This window comes from Peromyscus californicus, unplaced genomic scaffold (genome assembly GCF_007827085.1).
Source record: "Peromyscus californicus insignis strain IS unplaced genomic scaffold, ASM782708v3 Scaffold_4__1_contigs__length_199733344, whole genome shotgun sequence".
NCBI lineage: Eukaryota > Metazoa > Chordata > Mammalia > Rodentia > Cricetidae > Peromyscus > Peromyscus californicus.
Window position 1 is genome coordinate 23,692,105 of NW_026294562.1, and position 25,087 is coordinate 23,717,191.

General features: G+C 43.2%; 1 protein-coding gene across 1 annotated transcript in view; it reads right to left on the reverse strand.

The window, feature by feature from the left end:
- Positions 1-25,087, reverse strand: part of Plce1 (phospholipase C epsilon 1) — a 300,119-nt gene that overhangs the window by 162,749 nt on the left and 112,283 nt on the right. The window contains 1 exon segment of the mRNA XM_052713591.1: positions 5,461-5,746. Within this exon segment, the coding sequence (XP_052569551.1) occupies positions 5,461-5,746 (286 nt within the window).

Sequence of the window (25,087 nt, forward strand, 5' to 3'; positions counted from 1 at the left end):
CTACTTTATGAGTTTATGAAAGCTAGTGATTCTGACTGCCATTTCCACAGTGTTAATGCTGCGGTTAAGGAGGCTAGTGGGGAGAGGCGGATGACAATAAGGACGGAAAGTGAGGAGATTAACTGCGTCAAACAGTTGCTCCATCCAGAGTGCTTACTCTCCACTTGTCTATCTAGAGCTAGCACACCCGTGCAATTAAGGGCATATCCCTGCTGATCAGTGCTTTATATCAGAACATGTCTCTTGAGAGGAGAGAGACAGCCCAACAATTAAGAGCAACTACCCTGGAAGCTAGTTTGCTTTCTGTTACTGTGATAAACACCACAACCAAAACCAACCTGCAGAGGGAAGAAGGGTCTACTTCACTTACACCTCCATATCACAGTCTATCATTGAGGAAAGCCAAGTCAGGAACTAAAGCAGAGACCATGGAGGAATGTTGCTTACTGGCTTGCTCTCCACGTCTTGCTCAGCTTGCTTTCTTACATAATCCAGGACCACCTTCCCAGGGGTGGCACTCTCCACAGTGGGCTGAGCCACCCCACATCAATTAACAATCAAGAAAATGCCCACAGACAAGCTCTGTCTGTGAATACAATTCCTCAGTTGAGGTCTCCTCTTCCCACAGGACTAAGAATGTCGCAAGCTGACATTAAAACCAGCTATCACACTGTGAAATCATGAGGACTGGAGTTCAGATCCCAGCACCCATGTAACAATCTGGACATCAAGAACACTCCTATCATCCAGGCTCTGAAGAAGTCTGGAGACAGGAATGTTGCTGGGACTTGCTGGTTTCCAGCCTACCCCCAAACATGAAAGACCCAGGTTCAGGGAAAGACTCTGCTTCAGTGAAATCAGTGGAGAATGGTAGAAGAGGACACCCAATGCCTTCTTTTGGCCTCTGCACATACACACAGGCAAGCAAACTTGCACACACACGTATAAGTTCATACATAGACACACATGTACATGCATAAACAAACAAATCTTCAATATCTCTGAATTTTGGAAATATTTAACTGAATAGATCATCTTTTTTTTTTTTTTTTCAAGACGGGGTTTCTCTGTGTAGCTTTGCGCCTTTCCTGGAACTCGCTTTGGAGACCAGGCTGGCCTCGAACTCACAGAGATCCGCCTGCCTCTGCCTCCAGAGTGCTGGGATTAAAGGCGTGTGCCACCACTGCCTGGCGTGAATAGATCATCTTAAGGATAAAAAAAACAAAACCCAAAAAGAGCCAGCTTTGATCATGCTCTGGTTTTGATCACCTCCATGCCACTCCACAAGCTATGGCAAAGCTGCATGGGTGCAGAGCTCTGTGTGAGCACCTGAACTTGGACATGATGATAAACTGCTGGACAGATGCTCCCCCTGTTTTTCCCCCACAGGTTACTGCAATCCCCATTTGTAATCAACGCCACTTTCAGGAGGAACTCCTCTGTTCCTTGTAAACTCATGTAGACCTGGGAATAATGACCAGCATAGGATGAGCCTTGTCCACATCCACCTCAGTTTCTCTCAGTTGGAGTAAAATATGCAAAAGTTAGATACTCCTCTTTAACATTTTTGAGCAGAGTTCACAGGTGTTAAGAAAATTCACACAGCCTTGTCACTACCCATCTCCAGAACTTTCCTTTTGTGAAACTGTGCCCATAACTCCACGTTCCCCATTGCCTCAGCTTCTATAATCACCATTCTGCTTGCTAGCTCCACCGCCAAGATTATGTGCCTCATACAAGTGGAATTTTCTGTCTCCTTCCTTGTCTCTACCTCCTCCCAGTTCATTTTCACAGACTTCAAACATGAATTCGCCCTTGGAGAGGTCATCCCTTGACCCTCTTCCTTCTCTTTTCTCTCTGGGGAAAAGATCTTGTGCTTTTCCGTCTCTCCCACTTCATTCTACTTTTTTTTTTTTTTTTAAAGTAACTGGGGTAATTTCTGGTTCTTCCATCCAGGTAAGAGCATCAAAGTGCAATCCACCGTAATCAAGAATGAGAGCTGCCACCAACGAACATCTCAGAACTGGTTGAAAGTCCTTCTCAAAGTCCAGTAAAAGTCTTAACTCTGTACTCATCTCCATTGAAAATTATTTCTTCTTGACAGGAAATGCCGTCTAACCCACTTCTAATGTTTCCCACAGCCCTGCTGAAGGCCAACTTTCAGCATCCCGCATTCAGAAGTGTAGGACCAAAGCACACTTGGTGCCGCTTCTCCCAGAAAGTGTCTGGAGGTCCACCTAGCTCCTGAAAAATAAACTTCTAAAAGCTAGAGACAGAATGTGTGTTACCCATTCTCTATAACTTTTTTCTGCTTTCTTGGTTTTCTTTTAGACAGGGTCTTGTATGGAACTGAGGCTGGCACAAACTAATTATCCTCCTGTCTCAGCCTCCTAAGTGCCATCATGTCTGGATCCTTATGAGCAACTTTTCATTAGCAAGTCCGAGCTGAAAGCTACTGACCAAATCTATGCCACAGAACCCATGCTGAATAACAGAAGAAGTGGCCAATTGAAGCATAGCACTCACCTATTTCCTCCAGATCCGCTAGGGGCTCAAGACCTACTTTTTAACATGAGGGTCTTACAGATTCTGACAATACCCTGTTCTTTTGAAGTCTCATGTGTTTATGTTTTATTCTTTAAAAAATGTTATTTTTCAAATTAAACTAAATATAATTTTTGAGACAGGGTTTCACTATGTAGCCGCGACTGGCCTGGAACTGGCTACATAGACCAAGTTGACCTTACTTTGAAGATTTAAATTGACAAAAATCACATGCATTTGCTGTTTACAATATAATGTTTTTGATTATACATACACTGTTTGAGTTAGTTAACATGGATTTACCTTGCATAGTGTGTGTGTGTGTGTGTGTGTGTGTGTGTGTGTGTGTGTGTGTGTGTGTGGTGAGAAACCTCCTTTTTTCTGATGCATTATTTTCCTACTGCATGTTGAAGAAACATATATTTGACTAAGGCACTCGGAAACTTTGCAAACCCCGTGGAAGAGAGCTCTGCATTGAAATCATCCTCCAAGGCAGGAAACTAGAAACAACAGAAATAAGCCCAGAGCAAAAAACCCAACCAGTTAATATTATTATCTAGCAAGAACTAATTTGACAGTTATTAGAAACCATGAAGAGGGGCTGGAGAGATGGCACAGAGGTTAAGAGCAGTGGCTGCTCTTCCTAGAGGTCCTGAGTTCAATTCCCAGCAACCACATGGTGGCTCACAACCATCTATAGTTAGATCTGGTGCCCTCTTCTGGCCTGCCTGCATACATTGAGGTATAACACTTGTATACATAATAAATAAATCTTTTTATAAAAAAAAAAGAAAAGAAACAATGAAGAAGCCACAAAACAGAAAATTAAACTCCATTTCTTGCTTAAGACACCAGTTGAAAGCTGTCACATTAGCTGACGGTCTAGTGTAGCTCCAGAGGGAAATAATGTATGAGATGCTGTTCTGAACAAGGAAGTAAGACAGCAATCAAAGTCAAGTTACTATCAGGGCAGCAGGTGCATTGGCCAGTGCTTTTACTTTCATGGGTCTCTGGAACACGGTTAGCACCCCTGTCTTAGTTGGGACCCTAGATATTTTGGAAGAAGAAAGAAGGTAGCTTGTATTGACTTTGTTTTTATTTCAGGCTGATTGATTTGTCAGATTTAACTCCTCCACCCTTTCAACACGTAGAGTCTTTTACATTCTTTATATGATACTTAACTTGCCACAGATACATATTATTCTTTAATTATTTCATGCATACAGATCTTGCCTCCTTGTAAATATACAGCAAGCAAGCTGATTGGCAACACTTCGGTGGGATCACCCATAACACCTTCACTCTATGGGGTATAGCCTGGGTATGTGGTGAGTTCCTTGTAAATATATAGCAAGCAAGCTGATTGGCAACACTTCGGTGGGATCTTCCATAACACCTTCACTCTATGTGGTAGAGCATGGGTATGTGGTGGGTGTGGGTAGGTGAAGTTTCATGAAGCCTTGCCATGCAGGCACATGCATTGAAACCATGACAATTCTACATGCTAATCCCAACTCAATGTCTTGGGAAGAGCACCATGGAAAATGTTGTCCTGCTAGTGTCTGGAGGCCATATCGGAGCGGAGAGGCCTTCAATCCTGTGGTGGTGGTGGATTCCTTACTGCCCAGATAGTGTAAGTTCAGTGATGGTGAGGGTGATGCTTTACTCCCTTGCCAGTATGTATATCGGCACCAACTTTCTCCATAATACTGCTTCAGATTAGTATACGCACACTGTATGTTTTCCTTCTATTCCTCATTTGAAGCCAATGCCCAGAAGGGAAGGTGATAGCAGAAAATCAGCCAACATGGTACTCAATGTGGTATACCAGGAGGCAGTAGTGTTCCTCTTAGGCATGGCAAGAGTGAATATGAGGGTGGAAAAGGGAGGCTGAAGAGCAAGGAGCAAGGTCATGGGCCAGCTAGCCCTCATCTGAGGACTCACTGTAGGGGGGCAATGTCCACTCTCTGTGACAGGGTGGCCGGATGTCAGATGGAGCTCTTGGCACTCCCCAGGCAGTGGAATACAACCTTGCATGGTCCCTGTCTGCCTGGTAGCTTCCTGCCAGGGAAGGCTGCCAAGCAGTTTGTGACAGCTGTGTCGTGAGCAGGTCTCTGAGGTCCTCTAGTGCACTGCCATTTCTGACCCACCTGTTTATCTGTCGTGGGAAGTCACAGGGGAATTTGGATGCTCGGGACCCTATTTTTCACTGGCTCCCATTTCTCTGTGCTATGCTGCCTTTCTGGGCCTTTACAATGGGACACATTGAAAAATGGTTCTTTTCTTCTCCTGGCAGCAGAAACCTATTGGTTCTCTACGTGAAGGATATTTAGGTTTCACTCTGTTCTCAAGCGTGACTGATTTTCAGTGTAATCATGTGATCATATTCACTTACTAGCATTTTCTCAGATTAATTGACATCTCTCATGAATTATGACTCAGAGAAACTACCCACCTGAATACTTTTTTAAGGTTTAAAAGACCAGTGAGACAGCTCAGTGTGTAGAGGTGCTTGCCATGAAGCCTGAAGACCTGAGTTCAACCTCTGGAACCCATATGGTAGAAGCAGAGGGCCAACATCTTACAAATTGTCCTCTGACCTCTAGACACGCAACTGTGATACATGTGCACTCAACCTACTCTCACACTCAAAATAAATAAACCAATGTAAAAATATTAAAGACAAATTTTTAGCCATTTACTATTTTTTAAAAATATGAACTTCAAAAATTAATGCTTGCTATTTGTTTAAGTCTTAAGAGATTGAATTTTTCTGTTTACTCAAAACTACTCTTGCTTCATTTTCTTAGCATTTCTGACATGTGGACTCAATTTTCCATCAGTAGCTGTATGTTAGATGGTTATCATTCTCTAAAGGCAAAAACGAAGAGTTAAAAATGAAATTCCAGACATTACCTTTCAGCATTATTCGTCCAGTGGATCCTCCGAAGGTACTGAGAAGGCCGCTTCTTGCTCCTAGAGAGGTGGTTGCCTCCAGGAGAGAACCAGTGATGTACTGAGCTATGGATGTCCTTTGGAGGGTGGCACGGTACTCACATTCCGTGTCTCGTACACATTGCTTTAAGCATGGACCATCTCTAATCCTTCCGCAGGCTGTCTCGGAGGTTGGGAGCTGTCTGGAGCAATGGAGAAGAGATCCAACCGTATCTTCTGTCTCGTCTCTTCTCACTGCACTGTAGATCTGTGAATAGCACAAAGCACAGGAAGTATTAATCTAGTTTCTTAGAAAAGCAAATTAACTTGTTGACAAAATGCCAAGATGACTTATGAAGAAAGAAGGCTCGGTCGGTCTAAGCACAAACACCTTTGAGCTCTGCACTCATGCATTAACCTGAACATTCTGCAGACACCATTTATTTGGAGAAGCTCTGTGTAGTTATAAAATAGGCCATTCAAACAACTCTGCTATCAAACAGAACACTTAAAGTTGCACCAACCAAAAATACATTCAGCTCAAATTTCTCCTCCTCCACAAGGCTCTTCTGTAGAGCAACAAGGACAAACCCTTCTCTCATCCTTTTGGACTCCCCTGTATGACTGACCGTGCCTGCCTGCCTCCATCTGTGTTTCAATCTGACCTCCATAGGGAATTCTTGCCCCATGAACAAAATAAAGCAAGGATGAAAAGGTCATGGGGAAGGATTTCTTCATGGGCAGATTCTCCCATCTATCAGGTAGCATCAAAGTCTCTGATGCTTTTGTTCTCTTCCTCTTCCCTCATCCCTCACATTCAAGAGTACTCTTTGAATGTGCTCTGTCATTCTCGTCCAGTGGATCCTCCGAAGGTACTGAGAAGGCCGCTTCTTGCTCCTAGAGAGGTGGTTGCCTCCAGGAGAGAACCAGTGATGTACTGAGCTATGGATGTCCTTTGGAGGGTGGCACGGTACTCACATTCCGTGTCTCGTACACATCCAGAGTACTCGTGCTCTGTCATTTTCTTGGGTCCTTCTTTGATCAGTTGTATTTACCAAGTATGATCTGATTAGAGCAGGATCTCACCATGTCTTCTGCCCATTCTAATGTAGTCATTCAACATGGACATAGACCCTGTTCTGTGTGATTCACTATGTCAGAAAACATGGGCAAATGCAAAGGGTAAGACATACCGCTTGCACTGTAGTATTTCCACATTGCTTTGAAGAAGAGTCTTGACTAATATAGAGTTCAAGAATATGGCAGGGAGGTGTGGGATTGTGGGAAGTGTTCTGGCGTCTTTTGGAGTCTTTCTGATAGTGTGTGAACAACATGGAAGAGATGTTACACAGAGGGACATCTATAGCTTGCTAAAGGGGGAAGGAAGGGATACTACTTGACAATGAATTCATGGTGACACTTTGAACAGCTTGCTTTGGTTTATTCCCAGTCACTGTGTCAGGTCTGGGCAAATCAGTTTCTCATCATTCAGAGATCACAGACCTGCAATGATGTGCCTTCATGGTGCTGTACACTCTGAGTTTTACCTCAGTTATGTCCCTTAAGAGACCCCTGTATTCGGTCATTATAAAACCCTACAATAAACCCACCCCCACTCCAGCACTCAAACTGGGCTAACCTCGATTTCTGCTCTGCTTTCCTCTGCATGCTGATGCCAACTGGAGTGAGAGTAAGAATTTTTAGCTTTGTTCTCTGTCATTAAACTTCTGGAGACCAGTGTGTCCAAATGAATGGTGTGTTGTGACTGCAGCCAGACTCTGAGGGAAGGTATGGGGGATAGATACCTGGTTCTGCCTTGCCTGGCTACAGAACTGGTGGTGAACATGAGTTAAGTGGCTTGAAGGTTTTGAGGCAGGCTCCTCCTCTGTAAAGTGGGGCCAATAATACCCTTTCTTAGGGACATTGTGGGGTTCACTGAGGAAACTCATGTGGCATCCTGACTTACAGTGAAGAAACAGCACGCATTACTATTGAGTAAGTCTCTAGGAGAGAATGCACTCCTCCTCAAGGGATGACGGGAGGTTGTTAACTAGAGAGCAGAGTCTACGTTATTCAGCATGATTAGTTATCACTGTGCTTTCTGTGTGACTGGACAATGTCATCCTAACCCTATCTGGGCAAACACAGAGCTCAGGGTATGTCTTTCTTCTCAATGTCGGTCTTTTCCTAGAGGTTGATGTTATTAAAGAAGGAAGACAGTCTCCTCTGTCACCCTGCCATACATACCAAACCAGAGAGACAATACACACCGCAGTAAGTCCCACTCAAGCTCAAGAGTCAATGGTCCACAAGTTCAAGGACAGGAATCTCCTGTGAGAAATAAGGAAGGCTCCACTGGCCTGAGCCTTGGAAAGCAGTTGTGACTCTAACTGCAGTAAGCGGGGAAGGTAATTCAGGAGAGAATCCAAGCGATGGGGCTGGAAAATGCAGACTCGGTCCTATCGACAGCAAATAGAGCGGGGTGTGTAGAGCAGGGAGTGGAGGGTGTTAACTGTGCAGCGAGGAAGGCCAGACAGCCTGATAAAGGAGAGCCTTGACTGTTAGGGCAAAGAGTTTTAATCCTTTAGAGGTAGCGCCCCTTGACACTTGGTATTTGTTTGTTCTTAAAAGAGGAATGAGGCTAAAAATGTTTTGTTTAAACAGATGAACAGACAGTTCCCAGTTACTAATAGGTTGCCTACTCCCTTTTCTTGCCAAGTTGCCCTACAGGCTTACCGTGCCCATAACCATTGCTTTATGAGCTTTACCTATTATAATGCTTTCATAGATTCTTAAGGGTCCATTTAGCCCTTTTTCCAGATTTTCCAATGTGTTTTTCTCAAAACTTTAGATCTAGAAGAAATGACATGACATACAGACTTCATGATCACAGAAACTTGAACACAGTAAAAAGCTCCCCTTCTGGAGGGAGATTCATAGTGCCCAATAGAATATTAAAGACAACTACAGATGTTTTAAAGAAACTTATTTCATTTTGCTTAACTGGATGTTTAAGTGTTTCTCATGTTATTTGACCAAGAATTGTTTTCTAAAGAACACTTAGCCTACGGGTGAAGTGTGGTACAATACAACTTGTTGGAATCTAATCGGCTTTTCTTATTTCCAGTTCCTTGATCTTGGTGGAATCTCTGAAATACATCTCCCACACCCACAACTTTCTTGATGTCCTTTCTCTCCTTGTTCCACAGTTTCATCATCATCTGTTTGGTTTCTCTTTTACCATGTCTTCAGGATAGTTACAGCGCAATACAGAGGTGCCAATAAGTACCTAGTACAGGGAGGTCACAACAGGATGACTGTGAGCCAGATTCAGGTATCAGACTGGCTTCATCAAACAGTGTTTCAAGATCAGTGAAGTTAATATGTACCTGTGAAGCTGCAGCATTCCCTCAATACCTGAACAGTCTCATAGCACTGAGCTTCCCACAAGGAGTCATATGGGCAGAATTTCTCTACTGTCACATGGAGCAAAAGGTTTTACAGGTTGGTACCAGTTCCTACTTCTCTTTAGTTATCACATCTGGCCAATATCTGCTTGTTGGTAATGCATATACTGTAGCCCTTCCCTCAGTGATTTATGGACAGGAGTGTAGATTTATACAGTAAATATGCACAGAGCTTCTCCGGTGTGTCCTACATATGCTATTCCTGTGTTAATTGCTGGCTATATATGGAGAAAGCCAGTCTGTGCTCTCAAAAGGCTGCACAATGCTATGCAAGCTGCCAAGGGAGGGATGCAACCAATAGTCTTACCTTGCTGTGATGCCCATGAACTAACAATGACCAGCATGGCAAAATATCCCTAAGGGTACAATAGTAGCACTCATATCTTAGCAGTAACCAACTGATATCTTATTAGACTTAAAGCTTACTCAACAAGAGGGAAATCATGCCTGGTACTAGAAGCCTAGTCAACTAATTGGAGCTAGTGAGGTCATGGACCTAAGAGGAGAACCTATACTACCACTTTACTAAACCAGCACGCATTTTAAATACTTCTCCTTATACCCACACACAAGTGCAGCTCTCGTCCCTCATCAAAGAAGCTTCTCTTTTCAATAGACAGAGAGCAGTATAGAAAAATACAACTGGTCAAAATGTAGAGAACAGTTATCATGGGGTGCCCAGCCCCAATGGAAACATCTGCAATACAAGTCCTGCACCAAAAGCTCATGATGTATCTTAGAAAAAGGGATGGAAAGATTGTAAAAGCCAGAGAACCAGCAAAGGGGCCATAACTTTGAGAGGGAGCAAGGAGGTACATGGAAGGGACTGGAGGGGAGAAATGGTGGAATTATACTTCAATTTAAAAATAAAATAAAATACAAAGGTCGTATCTCGTCTTAAACTTGAATGAAGAGATAGAAGGTAAAGAGCTCTAAGAATGAATGTCTAACCTGCCGCCATCTCGACCTCCAAGGCCCAGGAAGAGGCTCTGAGTTAACAAGTCCCAGTCACCCAACCACATCCATTTTTGACAAACAAATTCAAAATGTTTATTAGAAAAATGCTGAGTGTGGACAGAGTGGTAGTCGACACAGTAATGATCAGGGAACATGCCAAAACCAGGCTATTATCCATTACCAGATGATTCCCTTATAAAAAGGAAGGAGGCTTGGGTACCTGCTACATACAGAGCAGGAAGAGCAGTACTCACTACTTTCTAAGGCTCCAGAGCACTGCTTTACATCCTAGCTCCTTGCCCCAATTCCCAGTTGTGTGATCTTCCTTGGATAAACTGTTACTGCGCCATTCTGAACCTCAGTTACTGTCTCTACAGTATGTGGACATGGACGTATCTGCCTCGTAAAATTGAGACTAGAATTACAGTCTCTGATAAAGATAATGCATCAAAAGAGCACCTGGCACCTACTAAATGCTCAACAAGCATTAGGTTTAAAGCGATGGTGATAGTGGTAACTACTGATTGTGGTAGCTATAAAACTTGCCATGCATTCTCTCCTTACTAACTTTGACTAGCCTTGCCATTTGCTTCCCCAGTAGGAACTTATTCAAGCACAACCTTACAAAAATAGTTTTATAATGGGTCTTGCTCCCTCTTTTTGCTTTAGGCTTTGGAACAATTACCACGTGAAGAAGCCTCAGTTGGCCTGCTAGAGGATGAGACCCTAGCTCAGTTGTTCCTGTCACCCCAGCAGATGGTCCGCCAAGATCCAGCACCACAGTGAAGCCATCCTGGTTCCCAAGTCCTCCACTGTCAATCCAGGTAGTGCTATAAATGCACAAGACGGGCACGTAGATACTAGGAGATCCAAACTAGGACAACAGCCAGCTAATTTACAGAATCATGGAGCAAATAAATGACTGCTGTGAAAAGCCACTACAACAGACACCACTGTGACGTGCGAGGAATGTTTGTTGACTCCACATGGTAACCTATTTAGACTGATTTCGTTTTACAGGTGAGAAACATAGCTAGCCTTATACAGCTAATAAGCAGCTAAGCCAGGATTAGGAGACATGTTATCCTACTCCTTTACCTAGCTTTATCTACTGGCCCATGCATGGTCACACAGCTCAATTGTGAGATTCAAGATCCCATTGTTACTTGGCAAGAGGTCTCAGCGATGCTAACACTGATGTTGTTTTTATTCATGCTTTTCCTTTTCATGCTGAATTACTTTTTAAAATAGTCAAGTTGTGACTAATGGCCAAAAGTGTTTCCTTTATATGGAGATTTATAGTTTTAAAATCACAAAGTGAGAACACATATAAACTTTATCCCACTTGATTAATGTGGTAAGAGAATGTGCTGAAAAGAAGATAGACTACTGCCCTACATGGATCAATATTGTTTTTAAGATAAAATGAAAATGTCACAATATAGCCACCAGGCTTGCTAAACAGCCATATACTCATTCCCTTCAATTGCTTGACAGTCCATTTGTATTTACTGGCGACATACACCATGCCTAGCCAAACTACTGGCAATCCATAAAGAAGTGTCAATAGGGAAAATGACAATAAGCAAGCAGACCAAATAAATTAATTAAAACTTAGCAACTGGCAAGCATGATGGTCTGAGTTGAAATTCAAAGGACCCACATCGAGACAGATGTGTGCCTGCAACCCTAGTGCCCCTGTGGCAAGATTGGAGGCAGAGACAGGAGACTCTCTGAAGCTCTCAGGCCAGCTAGCTTGGTGTACATTGTGGAAATCAACAAAAGGACCTTGCCTGTCTTAAACAAAGTGCAAGGCAAGAACTAACATCCAAGGTTGTCCTCTGACCCTCACACATACACACCATTGCATGTATGAGCCTGCACTCACAAGTATGAACAGGTGCATATATATAAACACACACAAATTTAACTTACCGTGTAGACCGGGCTGACCTCAAACTTACAGAGATCCACTACCTCTGCCTCCCAAGTACTAGGATTAAATGTATGTGCCATCACGTTCAGTACCACAATTATATATTTTTTAAACTGTAGCCTGAGCTGGGGCTATAGTTCACAGTAGACTAGCTGTCTAGCATATAAAAGCCCTGTACTCAAACCCCAGTAGTGAAAACAAAAGCATGGTGTTCCACATAGCCAAGATATACTTTGGAGGGATGTTATAGGTCTTGCTTACATTACTGTAAGAAAAAAAAGGAAATTACCCTAGGAGTCTACATTAAGCCATTGTTAAGTTTTTAGAGATTTAAGATTTATATAGTAGGATCAATGCTGTATTCAGTGCAGTTCAGGCATCCTCAGTTCCACAACTGTGAATGAATGATCCTCTCTACAGAATTACACTTATATTGTTGTGACATCATCTCTACAGAATTACACTTACCTTGTTGTGACATGTGCTGGGGGTGACATGGCTTGGAGCAAAATGATCTTAACATTTTAAAGTCACTGAGTCATAATTAATGCTTAGACAACATCTGTAGAAACAGCAACACGTAAAGATCCTTGTGCTTCTAGCAAGAGGGATGCCTTGAAGAAACCAATACCAAGACATAGAGTCCAGATCCAGAAGAGAATAAAAGATCTATAATGAAGGTCAAGACTGCACCATGATGCAGGTGGAAACATAGCCAAGCACTGGAGAGCCCTGAGAGGCACCCAGCAGTCACACACACCACATTAGCAGACCTTACTCAGGAAGAAAGCTTTTTCTTCTCTACAGCAAAGATGGACTTTGTCTTCACTTGAAGATGGCCAAGGGGAGTCAACTTCGTACAACTTCGTACAGCTTTGTTTCCAAAGCTATCTTTCTGGGTTCAGAGTTATAAAAAATGATGTCTAGGTCCTGGTGACACACTTTCTGAAATCTCCCAATAGGAAGAAGGCCTGTATGTAGAAGTCCACTGACTTCATAATGGTTGCCATCACCTCACCATTTCTGGTACACACAGAATGAATCAGGCACTGAGCACTGACACATGATTCCATGTGGGCCTCAGAACAGCTCAGTGAAAAGGACCTGCTGTTACCAGCAATTAAAAATAAGATGCACATGGCTAGGATTTGGTGTCAGAATCCTGGAACTCTAGCACAGTGCTACTAATTACCAAGTTGAGTCCCTGGGCAGTCCACTGCAGATGGAAACCTACTAAGGATCCCTACTCTATCTACTCCTACTCGAGACTCAGCTCATGAGGATTTTGTTTTTCCTTGCTGTATGTCCAGAACAGTGATTGGATATTATAGCATCTCAACAAACACTCCCACTTAAGTGAATGATTATATCTTCAACACAATTTTTCTGAGAATCTTTCAATTTTTGAGGCCGTGGATCTATTGGACTCATCTGAATCACAGATGACATGGTGCTATCAAGTGTATTTAGTGAACTTTAGACATAGAAATCACATTAATTGTATCAAATCCACACAAAGTATTCAGAACAGCTATTACCAAAAAGGCTGTCATTGTTACTAACAAAACGTGTCCAGTCCTGAAAACTTCATTCATAGTTTTCAGTACTACTCCATTATCATATGCTGATTGATTTAGAGTCAAAAATACTAAGCTTATCTATTTTTAATTATAAATTTTCATAAAAATTATCATTTGGAAGGATCATAGCACCTTATTAAACCCCACATGTGGATTTATGGATTGACTATCTTAAATAAAATTAATCCAATAAACATTTTTAGACTTACAGACTTTATGATGAATGACTGAGAACAGTGATTTTTTTTTTTTTTAAAGACTGTCCTAAACCAGGTGGCCATGGCGCACACCTTTAATCCCAGCACTTAGGAGGCAGAGCCAGGTGGATCTCTGTGAGTTCGAGGCCAGCCTGGGTTACAGAGTAAGTTCCAGGACAGGCTCCAAAGCTACACAGAGAAATCCTGTATTGAAACCCCCCGCCCCCCCAAAAAAGACTGTCCTAGAGACCATTCTCTCTGCGTCTCTATCACTCTCAAGACAGGGTCTCACAACGCAGACCTGGCTGACTTGAAACATGCTAATGTAGACCAGAACTCAGTGTTGAGATTAAAGGTGTGTGCCACCATGCCTGGTACAGTATTCCATTGACACGAGAAGGGCAGCCCAGACTATCACCAAGATCCTTTCAGAATCTCTGTTCTCAGATGTATACTTACCTTCCTAAGCTGGGAAGGTGAGTATTAATTGACTTTAATACTGATTTAAACTTTTTAAAAAGATTCATTCTATGTGTGTGGATGGTTGTACCTCTGTGTGCCACGTGCAGGCAGTACCTGCAGACAACCATAGAAGGCATTGGATCTCCTGGAAGAACAGCCAGTTCTCTTAACCCCTGAGCCATCCCTCCAGCCCCAATACTGATTATTTTGATCACCGTTACTCTCTAATCCAAGTTGATTCTTGTGCTCCCTTCTATCTTATCAACGCTCTTCAATATCAATGATCACTTCAGTAGTGACTGTACATCTACTTCTTACAGTACCCTTATCCTCCCCCATAACATGCTTTCTAGGATGTCCTGGGCTAGAAAAACAATCACAGTTATTTAAACTCTGTTAATCATAAGGTGAATAACAAGGTGGGGGCCTGCTGTCCAGAATGAAATAAAAGATGGATATGGTGCATTGGTTTGGAATCTCCTTTTACTGGCCTAATAGAATCCTCTCTTAATGACTGGAATCTAAAAGCAGTGGTCTAGAAGGGTCTAGAAAATTCTCGAAGGTTGAAGGCAATTTCTCATGGATATTCATATGTAAACCAAAGGCAATGACTAAAAGGGACTACACATTGCCTAGGGGTAAAGAAAAACAGGAGGGGTGGTGACTGCAGTGGCTTAGAGACCTAATGGAAAAAGATGGGGAGCCACATTTTGGCAGCAGTCTGTGTTTCCTCGGCTCCTGATTCCACATTCCATTCCGGAGCCTGTGTGGAGAATTCCATTCTACTGAGAGTACTGAGACCATGCACAAGACACTGACCAAACACAATTCCAAAGAGCCAAAAATAAAAGCTTTGTGAGCACCATGCCAGTTAACTGGAGTTGTAACATTGACTACAGGAAGCAAGCTGAACCTTCATTACCGTGGGAAGCATCTCAGGACGGTAAGAGGATGCCCCACTGGTGATGATCTGGGAATTTGACAGCAACAAATACAAATACCCTTCCCCACAACCTCATCTGGGCCACATTGCTTCCTTTGTATAGTCATCAGCAAGAAAGAGGTATGTTCTTCCTGGTGCTCAAACCACACTCAAAGCAAAACCTTATAATAGCGGTGCCTCTTGTGAACCACAGAAGTCGCTGCTCCTTTGCTATGATGTTAGCACCATCTCTTATTGAACCCTTTGCTCCCAGCACAGAGGCACAGTGCAAACAGCAGAGAGAGGGGACAATGGGAAATAATTGGAAACTTATAGCCTTGGATCTCAAAAGAAGGGCAGCGGACCAATGGTGGCAGCAGCATCTGGGAACTTGTTAGAACTGCAATCCCAGATGTGCTGAATTAAAAACTTCTAGGATCCCTTCCACATGAGAAAACATATACTTGGCACTGTAAGTCTGGCCAAGAACCTACAATGGAGGACCCCATAGACCTCACAGGTGAACCTATTACTATTGTTTTGCTAAATAGACATAGTATCAAACTACCTTCTAAATCCGTATCTCAGTATCCATAATGAGTGCAGCTCTCAGATCTCATCAGAGAAGTTTGTGCGGTCAACAGCAGTTAATGCAGAAACTAACAAAAAAAAAGTGCAGAAAATAAGTATCTGGAGAGTGCTCAGCCACAAATGGGACAATGTCTCATCCTTCCCTGCAATGTTCATGGACTGTCTCAGAAGAGGGGGTGGGAAGATTGTAAGAGAGCTCCCAAGGGTAACAGTGTCTTCTGGACAAGATAGAACCTGCACTCACCACCACTGTGGTTGCCCACACAAGACCTGCACATGAGCAAGCCCGTCACCATTCCAATGGGGCTGGGGACTCCTGGATCCCCTCCTCTAGCTGAGAAGTTGATAGTTGACAGCTGCTGAAGGTAGGGAGAGTCAGTTTTCTTTGAGGTTGTGGCTCCTGGAGGGTTGACCACATTGCAGTGGGGAGCCCCACTCCCATATGTATGTACACAATGCAAATTGGAAAAAAAGAGGATATAGAGTTGGAAGGGGTGGGTGGAGGGAGGACCTGGGAGAAGTTAGGAAGGAGCAAGGGCGGTTGAATATGATCAAACTACATTAAATGCATGAAAGAAATTACCAAACAATTCATTAAAATCTCATATTTTAAAAACTCTGAGACCAGAACCCAGCGATGTGTGTTTCATCAGCTCTCCACGGGATTCTGATTCCTGCCAGCACTTCAGATCTACTACCATGGACTTTAAAGAGACTTTTATATTATATTTCATCTCTGATTGTGCTCCTCAGATGATCCTTCTCATCCATGTCATCCTTCTAGAATGAGCCACAGAGGACATTGCTGAAGCCCTATTCATCTCTCCTGCTGCAAAGCTTCTGGGTTTAAATCTATTATGGGGCAAAGCTAACAAGTGCCAGCGGGTGGGGCATCTCTCCACGAGGTTACTCATGGCTGTGAGTGTAATGGACCGTTATAAAGGAAACTTCCAGCTTCATATCTGCTGAGATGAATCACGCCTGAGATACTTATTCTAATGGGAATTACCACAGGGATGAATCATGTCATAATGAGAAAACCTAGCTGCCAAGGAAGTCTCTGGAAAAGAAAAAAATCAAATTAGGACAAATGGATTATGTTGTTAGGCTTGGGATGTCAGGCGGTGAATTAGGCCTACAGAAGGGACTTAAAGGCTTGACCTGCCAGACTCCTTGTAGCTCTGAGGAGCAGTGGGTCATCTAATGAAAGACGCAGGACAAAGGCCCCTGCAAAGTAAAAACAAACTTCCACAAATGCTGTAGTCCTTTTCCCTGGCTCTGAGTCTGGAGCTTCCTTCTTGCTAAGATGTACACATGGACAGCTGTGACGGACAGAAAGTTCTGGACATCCCAGTGCTCAGGGATGCTGCAGGTTCTGAACAGGAAGAGGGGGGTCAGAGCCAAGCACAGGACCAGGCTATGCGCTTTCTGCGTGTTACTCCTTTTATGACCAGAATCCTGGCTGCCCTTGACCCACTTCCTGACCCTCCTCCCTCTGGCCAGCTGGCGAGAGCCACCATCGCCTCTGTCCTTACTGTTCTGAGGCCCCTCTGCCTGTGCACTGCTTCTGGACCAACACCCCATTTCTCCCCTTGACTTCCTTTTTATTGTGATCATTGCTTTACTTTTCTCTTGTAAGTCACATAATCATACATGTATGTGGGGTGCAAGGTAAAACTCCAGTATATGACATGGAACATAAGGATCAAATAAAGATAACCAGCATGGCCCTCTCCTTGTCACTGCTGTTCAGGGCCTTGGAGCTCTTCTCTTCTAGTTCATCTCAAAATATACAGCAGGCTACTGTAAACTAGTCCCTCCACTCGGCCACAGTACCCAGAGCTTATTCCTTCTATCCAGTTGTGTGTTGGAACCTGTTAACCAGCTCCACTGAATTTCACCCTTCCCTTCTGAACCTTTAAACCACTTGCTCATTCTCTTTTTCTGCCAGACCAAGTGCTACAGTGTCCACAATGAGGGAGGAGAACGTGTGATAGTTCTCTTTCTGCTCCCAGTTTATTTCCTAATCAACTCACCTTGCTGCCAATGACAGGATTTTATTCTTTGTTATGGCTGGATAATGCACATGGCATTTCTTTATCCATTCATTCATCAGTGGATGTTTCCTGGGGCCCATCGTCTTACGCTTTTGTAGGTGATGCCTCAGTAAATACAATAGTATGGGTTTCTCTTTGATAATCTGTCAATCTCCTTCGTGTGCATATCTGAAAGTAGGATAGCTAAATCAGATGAAAGATCTGTTTTTAATATTTTGAGGAGTCACCACACTGCTTTTCAGTATGGCTGTACTAATTTACATCCTCGTTATCTTAGAGCAGTTGTTTCCCAGCTGTTCCCAGAGGCTGTTGAACCTTTGGGAAGCAGGGTCAGCTAAAGCAAATGGATCACTTTGAGGGAGCCTGGAGGTTTATAACCTGATCTTGCTTCTTGTCCTGTCTCTGCCTCACACTCCTGCCCTCATGCTTTCTCGACCACACCACACTCTCTCCATCATCCCATGCCTTCCCCACCACACCACACTCTCTCCATCATCCCATGCCTTCCCCACCACACCACACTCTCTCCATCATCCCATGCCTTCCCCACCACACCACACTCTCTCCATCATCCCATGCTTTCTTCACCACACCACACTCTCTCCATCATCCAATGCCTTCCCCACCATACCACACTCTTTCCATTATCCCACGCCTTCTCCACCACACCACACTTTCCCCACCACGCCTGTCTTCTCCACCACATCACACCTTCCCCATCATCCCATGCCTTCCCCAGCACACCACACTTTTCCCATCATCCCATGCCTTCCCCACCACACCACATTTCCCCATCATCCCATGCCTTCCCCGCCACACCATGCCTTCCCCATCATGACAGACTGGACTTTTAAACTGTGAGTCAAAATAAATATTCTCTCTTTTAAGAAGTTTATTCTAGTTATATTCCCATTATAATTGGGTGACTATTATTATTTTGTTATTGGCTTTTTAGTTTCTTATGCAATGTGTAAGCACAGCATGCTTTGGAAAAGGAGGGTCTTAGCCCACCACGGAAGGCTTCCTCTAAGAGGGAACACTTTAGCACAAGCTGAAGGTAAGAACAGAGCTGGGGGAAGTCAGGAGAGGCAGAAATGTCCCAAGGAGAGGAAGCAGTGTACGAAAGACAGCTCCATATGGCTGAACCTTCTGAGTCCTCACAGGTAGACACAGTTGAGTCAAAAACCACTCATTTTCATAAATATTTTATTTTTTATCAGGAAAAATACATTTTACTATAAAAGACATTAATCTTTAAAAAAAATAGCTCTTTAAGAGTTTTGTACATGTTTTGATCATATCCACCCATCCCTGTCCCAACTTTCCCATATCCAGCCGCCTTTCCCATATCCAGCCGCCTTCCCTAACCACTCAACTTCATGTCCTCCCTCCCTCCCTCCCTCCCTCCCTCCCTCCCTCTCTCCCTCCCTCCCTCCCTCCCTTCCTTCCTTCCTTCCTTCCTTTCTTTTTTGAACCCTTCAAGACCAATTAGTGTTGCCCAAATATTCTTGGGTGTGTGGCATTCCACTAGAGCAAAGTCGACTTGCCCTGGGCTGCACACTCACCAAAAACTGCCTCTCCCTCTCCCACAGCTAACAATTGCTTACAGCTCTGGTGAGGAATGAGACTGTGTGCCCAACTCCCCTTTTTGTTGAAATTAGGTATGTTTGGGACTTGCCCAGGTTTTGACAAGTATTTTCTAAACAAACAAGCTCTATCTCCTAAGACTCCCATCACCTTCCAGCATAGTGCTAATTACACAAGACACAGGCTCTGCCACTGATGGACGTAGGCATTGATGAAATGGAGCTAAGATTTCTTAGAACTTGACAGTTCTCTTAGTATGTTTGTACACACACACACACACACACACACACACACACACACACACACACACGGGAAGGTACAAAGTGCAGTGTGCCTGTTACCTACCTGCCTACAACTGGAGACCATCTCATTTGCACTAACAATGACAACCTCAGAGACACCCCACAGAGTGAGAAGGGACTCAACTTTTCTGCTTAGTTGAAGGTATAAACCTGAAAAGCAATGGACACTCTTCTATCTTTGGAATATAGTAGTGGAGAGAGAAATCTTCAAGGAGTTTCTAAAGTATTGCTGAACAAAATAATAATGAGGGTGATGGGAAGGATACCACCATGACTCTGTAGTTGGTGGGGATGAATTGGAGATTCTGACTGTGGCTGTGAGGCATACTTCTATCCTGTCCTGTCACCGAGGTTCTCAGCTATAATGTGTGTGTGTGTGTGTGTGTGTGTGTGTGTGTGTGTGTGTGTGTGTGTGTGCACATAAGCTCAGGACTAATATACTGAGAGACAAAAGGTCAAAAGCAACATACTTGACCTTGAGAGGACAAAAGGGTATGAGAAAGTTATTATCTCTCACATCATCTGTCCTCATGATGTAGTCAGATAAGATATGGCCACCCTCCAGAGACCTCCAGAGTCTTAACACACAAAGAAAGTACCCTATAAGACCCTAAAATTGAACAAAACTTAGTGTTTTTTTAAATGAAACTATTTAATAATCAACAAAACAAATGTTTTTCTAATTTACATTTCCCAAATACAGCATTTTAGCTCTTATATTTTGTAATTTAAAAAGCCTGTTCTGTTGTCTCCGTGAGTTTAAGGTTTTTCTTGGCTATCAAAACAAAGAGGTCTTTTGTTGAAAGAATCAGGCGACAGTGTTTGTTATAAAGAATAATTGTGTGAAACGCCAATGTGTAAAAAGCAGACTTGAGAGTTTCTGTGTCTCCAGATTCTTTGGATTTCTTGCAACAAATCAAAATACTATTGTCCTTTGCTTTGAGGGAGCCCTAAACAATTATGTATTGTCATGTTTTTTGAGAGCATATAGAGGACAACATGAAGGTGTGATTTTATAGGATTTTACAGGATGGATTTCAACCATCACCAACTCAATGGTACCAACCACTTGTGGGCATTCCAAGGACTTTCTCCCTTTATGACCTTGCCAATTCAGTGATGTGGCATATTATATTGCATATAGTTGGAACTCATGAAATATTCCTTGGATTGTAGCTGACCTGCATCTGCATTTACTGGGCATAACCAGCATGCCAAAGACAGGAAACAAAGTCAGTGCAGCCAGCCTTTGGCATGAGTTCCTGGGATACATGGGCCAGATGGCACATGGGGCCACTAGGGCTCACTCTGAGCAGAGTGGATAAGAACCAAGAAAGATACAGTGCTGAGCCCGGAATGGAGTGTTGTTTTTTGTTTGTTTGTTTTTATTGTGTTACATTTCTGCTTAAACCTCAGTAATTCAGAAGCTGCACTGGATATCAATGGATAATGTTTCCAAAGCAAATGCAATTCTATTGGAGGGTTCTGCCATCACTAAAGGCCCAAGAGTGGGACTACCTTTTTGGTTTACAGGGAACATAACCCATACACACTTTCTTCTTTCAAAACTTTCTACATTCACTACAAGACCTTGGTTCTTGCTGGGCCATTAGATTCATGAGCATGAAGCAGAGAGCAAAGAGCTTGATTTGTTGCACTTGGGATTGAGTTGGAGAGTCCACATACAGGAGTGAATATATCACCACTTTGCTTATTTGTGCCTCAGGGGTGAAGGTGATATGCTACAGAATAGGAAGGAATGGAGTGGAGCTTTTGGAATACAAGCTTTGGGAAACTATGATACCAATGGTTATACTAAGGGCTCTTTCTTTTGATACTCTCCCTCAAAATTTCTTCAGTTCTTCACTTTGAAGCCATGGAGAGGCAAATGCAACCTCATTTAGGAAAAGAGAGAGAAACTGTCTCTAGCTAGCTGAATTTGGAGTTCCACCAGTCTATCCAACAAGTTTCATCATTATTTCTTCTACATTGCAGCTTGAACACACCATTCAGAACTCCCAGGTAAAGTTGACAATCTTTACCTGCCAATGCTCTGTATCCTTTCCATACTTCAAAAATCAACCAGAACTTCCCACCCCATGTGTTATCTGTGTTCATTATTACCTTTTTCAGACACAATACAAAATATAAAAACCAACGGCTGTAGGTACAGCAAGTAAGAGGATAAATGACCTCCTGAATTTGAGTGGGTAAGGAACTGGCTTGGGGGTGGGTTGTGCATGTGTTGGGGGTAGGGATTTGGTGAGGTGAGACTCAGAGAATGAAACTTCCCAGGCTGGAGAGAAACAGGAAGAAGAAGAATGGAGGACAAGCGTGTCTGGGGTTGGTGTGCCTCAGGGACACCTGCTGCTCAGCTCAGGTTTTGGACATCAGCACAATTATCACCCTCATCCCTGCCTCAAGAAGCATTCCTTGATAAATCAATGACTCACACTTGTTTCATCTAGCACCTCTTATGTGACCAGGGTGGTCAGGAGGGCAGGTAAGAAGGAATCAACTAATGAGACAAACAGGAGATAATAAGTGAGAAGCAGAGGTTTAGGCCACTGGGCTCCAGGAGTTCAAAGGAGGTCAAAGGGACCAGGCTGACTGCCCTAGAGGAAGGGCTACAGCAAGGGCAAAATAGTGAAACAGGGTATAATAGGACCGACCCAGGGTTAGGTTCAGAAGGAAAGAAACAAAGAATAGATGTACTGTGGAGTCTTGGTTGGAGGTGACATAGAGACAATAATGCTGAGCTACAGTTGAGGCACTGGGACTTGGTATAAAAATCCAGAAGAGGAAGAAGAGATGACAGGAAAAAAAATCTCGTGAATGAACTGACTTTTGATAGAGTGGAGGAGAATATGTTTACAAGGATTAAAAGCTACTGGGTCTGGCATTCAGAATCTGATCAGAAACTAGACTATCATCAACCTGAAGCTCTATATCAGTGGCTCTCAGCCTTCTTAATGCTGCCACCCTTTATTACAGTTCCTCATGTTGTGGTGACCCCCAACCATAAAATTATTTTGTTGCTACTTCATAACTGTAACTTTGCTACTGCTATGAATCATAACATAAATATCTGTGTTTTCTGATGGTCTTGGACAACCCCCATGAAAGGGTCATCCAACTCTCTGCAAGGGGCCTCAACCCACTGGTTGAGAACCACTGCTCTAGATGGACACAGACTCCTCTGTCATTGCCTTCTCTAGCTCCATTACTCAGGTAAGTATCCCAGGACTGAGGAAAGAAAAAGCTGGAACTCTATTTGCTCCTTTTAGGGGGAAGTGAAACAGGCTTTTCTTCCCCAGTCCCCAGTAGGATTCACTGGCTCTTAAGTGTTCTGAGCACTTGGCACTTTCTTTGGATGTTTCCCTCAGCCAGGGCTTTGCTGTCACAAGGAATGAAGAATCATAAGGCAGATCCCAAAGAGACTTTGCAGCTGCCTCAGGCTACTATGACTTCTTGTTTGGTGGCTGTCCCCCAGAGGTCATGGCACAGAGCCAGATGGGATGGCAGGTCCTGTGATTAATGTCCACCCACACACCAGGTGAGATATTGAAACAGACTCCGATAAACATTCTTTTGGATAGGCACATGTCTGCACACTTAGAACACTGTGCAGGGCCTTCTGAAGCCCAGCTCTGACCCAGCTGTCCTCGGTGATGCATTTTGGTTCTTTAGAATAGTCAGGAGAGCTCAGAAGCCTTCCCTGTGCATGCCTGTGGCCACATCCTCCACTATTAGCCGAGCCAAGCCCACAGGTACATACTGCCTGCCCCATTGGCACACTCATGCTTCCTTGTCCTCGTCACTTCCCATGCTCTCATCGTCACACCCCTGTCAGAGTCCTTTCCACTCTTGAAGATGCTCCACATGCCACCGCTTAACTCACACTATGACTGGGAGCCAGGTCCCTTCTGGGTGCCTTAGTTTCAATTTGGTAACATGGAGATGGTTGTGCAATGACCAAATGAATGTCTCTAATGGAGATGGCTTACTGAGGTGCCTAGGACAGTGAGCTCCCTGAACATTCTTGTCCCATTCTCACTTAGGACATCTCTGTCTCCTGGACCCCCACCCCTCTGAACACTCAGGAGCTATTTGAAACATAAATGGCAGTACTGAATGTCTCCATGTAGGTTGTACTTTGGCTTTTGGTGATTATCTGTTCTAAGCTCCACCCTCTTGAAAGGAATGCATTACTGTGCACAGCATTTCCCTTGTTGTTCCTAATCTGCTTGTTTGGTGCTTGGCCTTCCTAGAAAAGACAACTTTTGGCTTAAAATAATAGGCGTGTTAGTAAGATATGATTAACATTCCATACAATCCACTCACTCAAAGTATACAAGTCAATGGTATTTAATATATTCACAGAATTGAGCAACCATCGCCACCATACAGACCACTGCAATCACTGCATATTTCCACTCCCCTCCACGGTCCACACCAGTCCCACACAGCCACTAATCTGCTTTCTATCTTTACACATTCGTCTCTGGATATCTTGCTTAATCGCCTGGCTTTTTAAGGAAGCCAAACTTCTCTCTAGACTGTCATGATTTTCCAAAAATACTCAGCCATGGGATCAAGCTCCTAGTAACTCTTCAATCAATATTCTGTTGAATGAAAACCAAAACAGGAGCTGACCAAATTAAGCTTATTTTACATAGTTAGTCTTTGGGTCTTCTGGGTTCAAAGTAAGATAAGGAAATAGGCCAGGAGGTAAGGTGGCAGAGAGAAGTGATGTAGACTCTTCTCAAAGTGGAACCCTGGTACAGCAGCTCTCAAGTCTGACTGCACCACTGTGCCACCTACAGAGCAGAACCTGCTGAGGCCGAGTCCTGCCCTACCACATACCAACCCCAGAGGGCTGACTTATCAGCACAGGGTAGGATCGGTATTCTGAAGGTTCCCCAGGGATTCTGTGAGCAGCCAGGGTTGAGAACTCTTGTTCCAATGGAAACAAGATTCTAAACAAAAATAATGTGTTGAATTCCAGCCATGCCCAACACGATACACGGCCAAAGTTTTTGACTCCATCTTCAGGGAAATGAAACTCTGAATTTTTTTTTTAAGCAATAAAAAATAGAATATTCACTTCACAAAAAATTTTCTTTATAGCCAACATTAGTATTTGGCTGGGCCATGTGAAATTGCTGCTACTTGATTGGTTTTGACATGTAAAGTGGAAATTTTATATCATTCAGATTAACTGAATAATTTGTTTCATGCAATATATATATATATATATATATATATATATATTACTCAATATGAACCATTATCTTGATAATCCCCTATTCATTTTCCTTGTGCTCTATACATTATTAAAAAGGAACACATCAAGCTTTATTATATCTAGCACAGGATGAAAAATAAATTAGCCTCTGGCCATGAAGGAAGACAAGGGCACGAAAATCTACACATGGAGACAGCAAAGGCCAACTATATAAGAAATCTTTTGCCACACATTATTTCTGGAAAATTCATCATAAAGGACATTATAATAAAGCAAGATATATTTTCCCATAGCAAAAAAAAT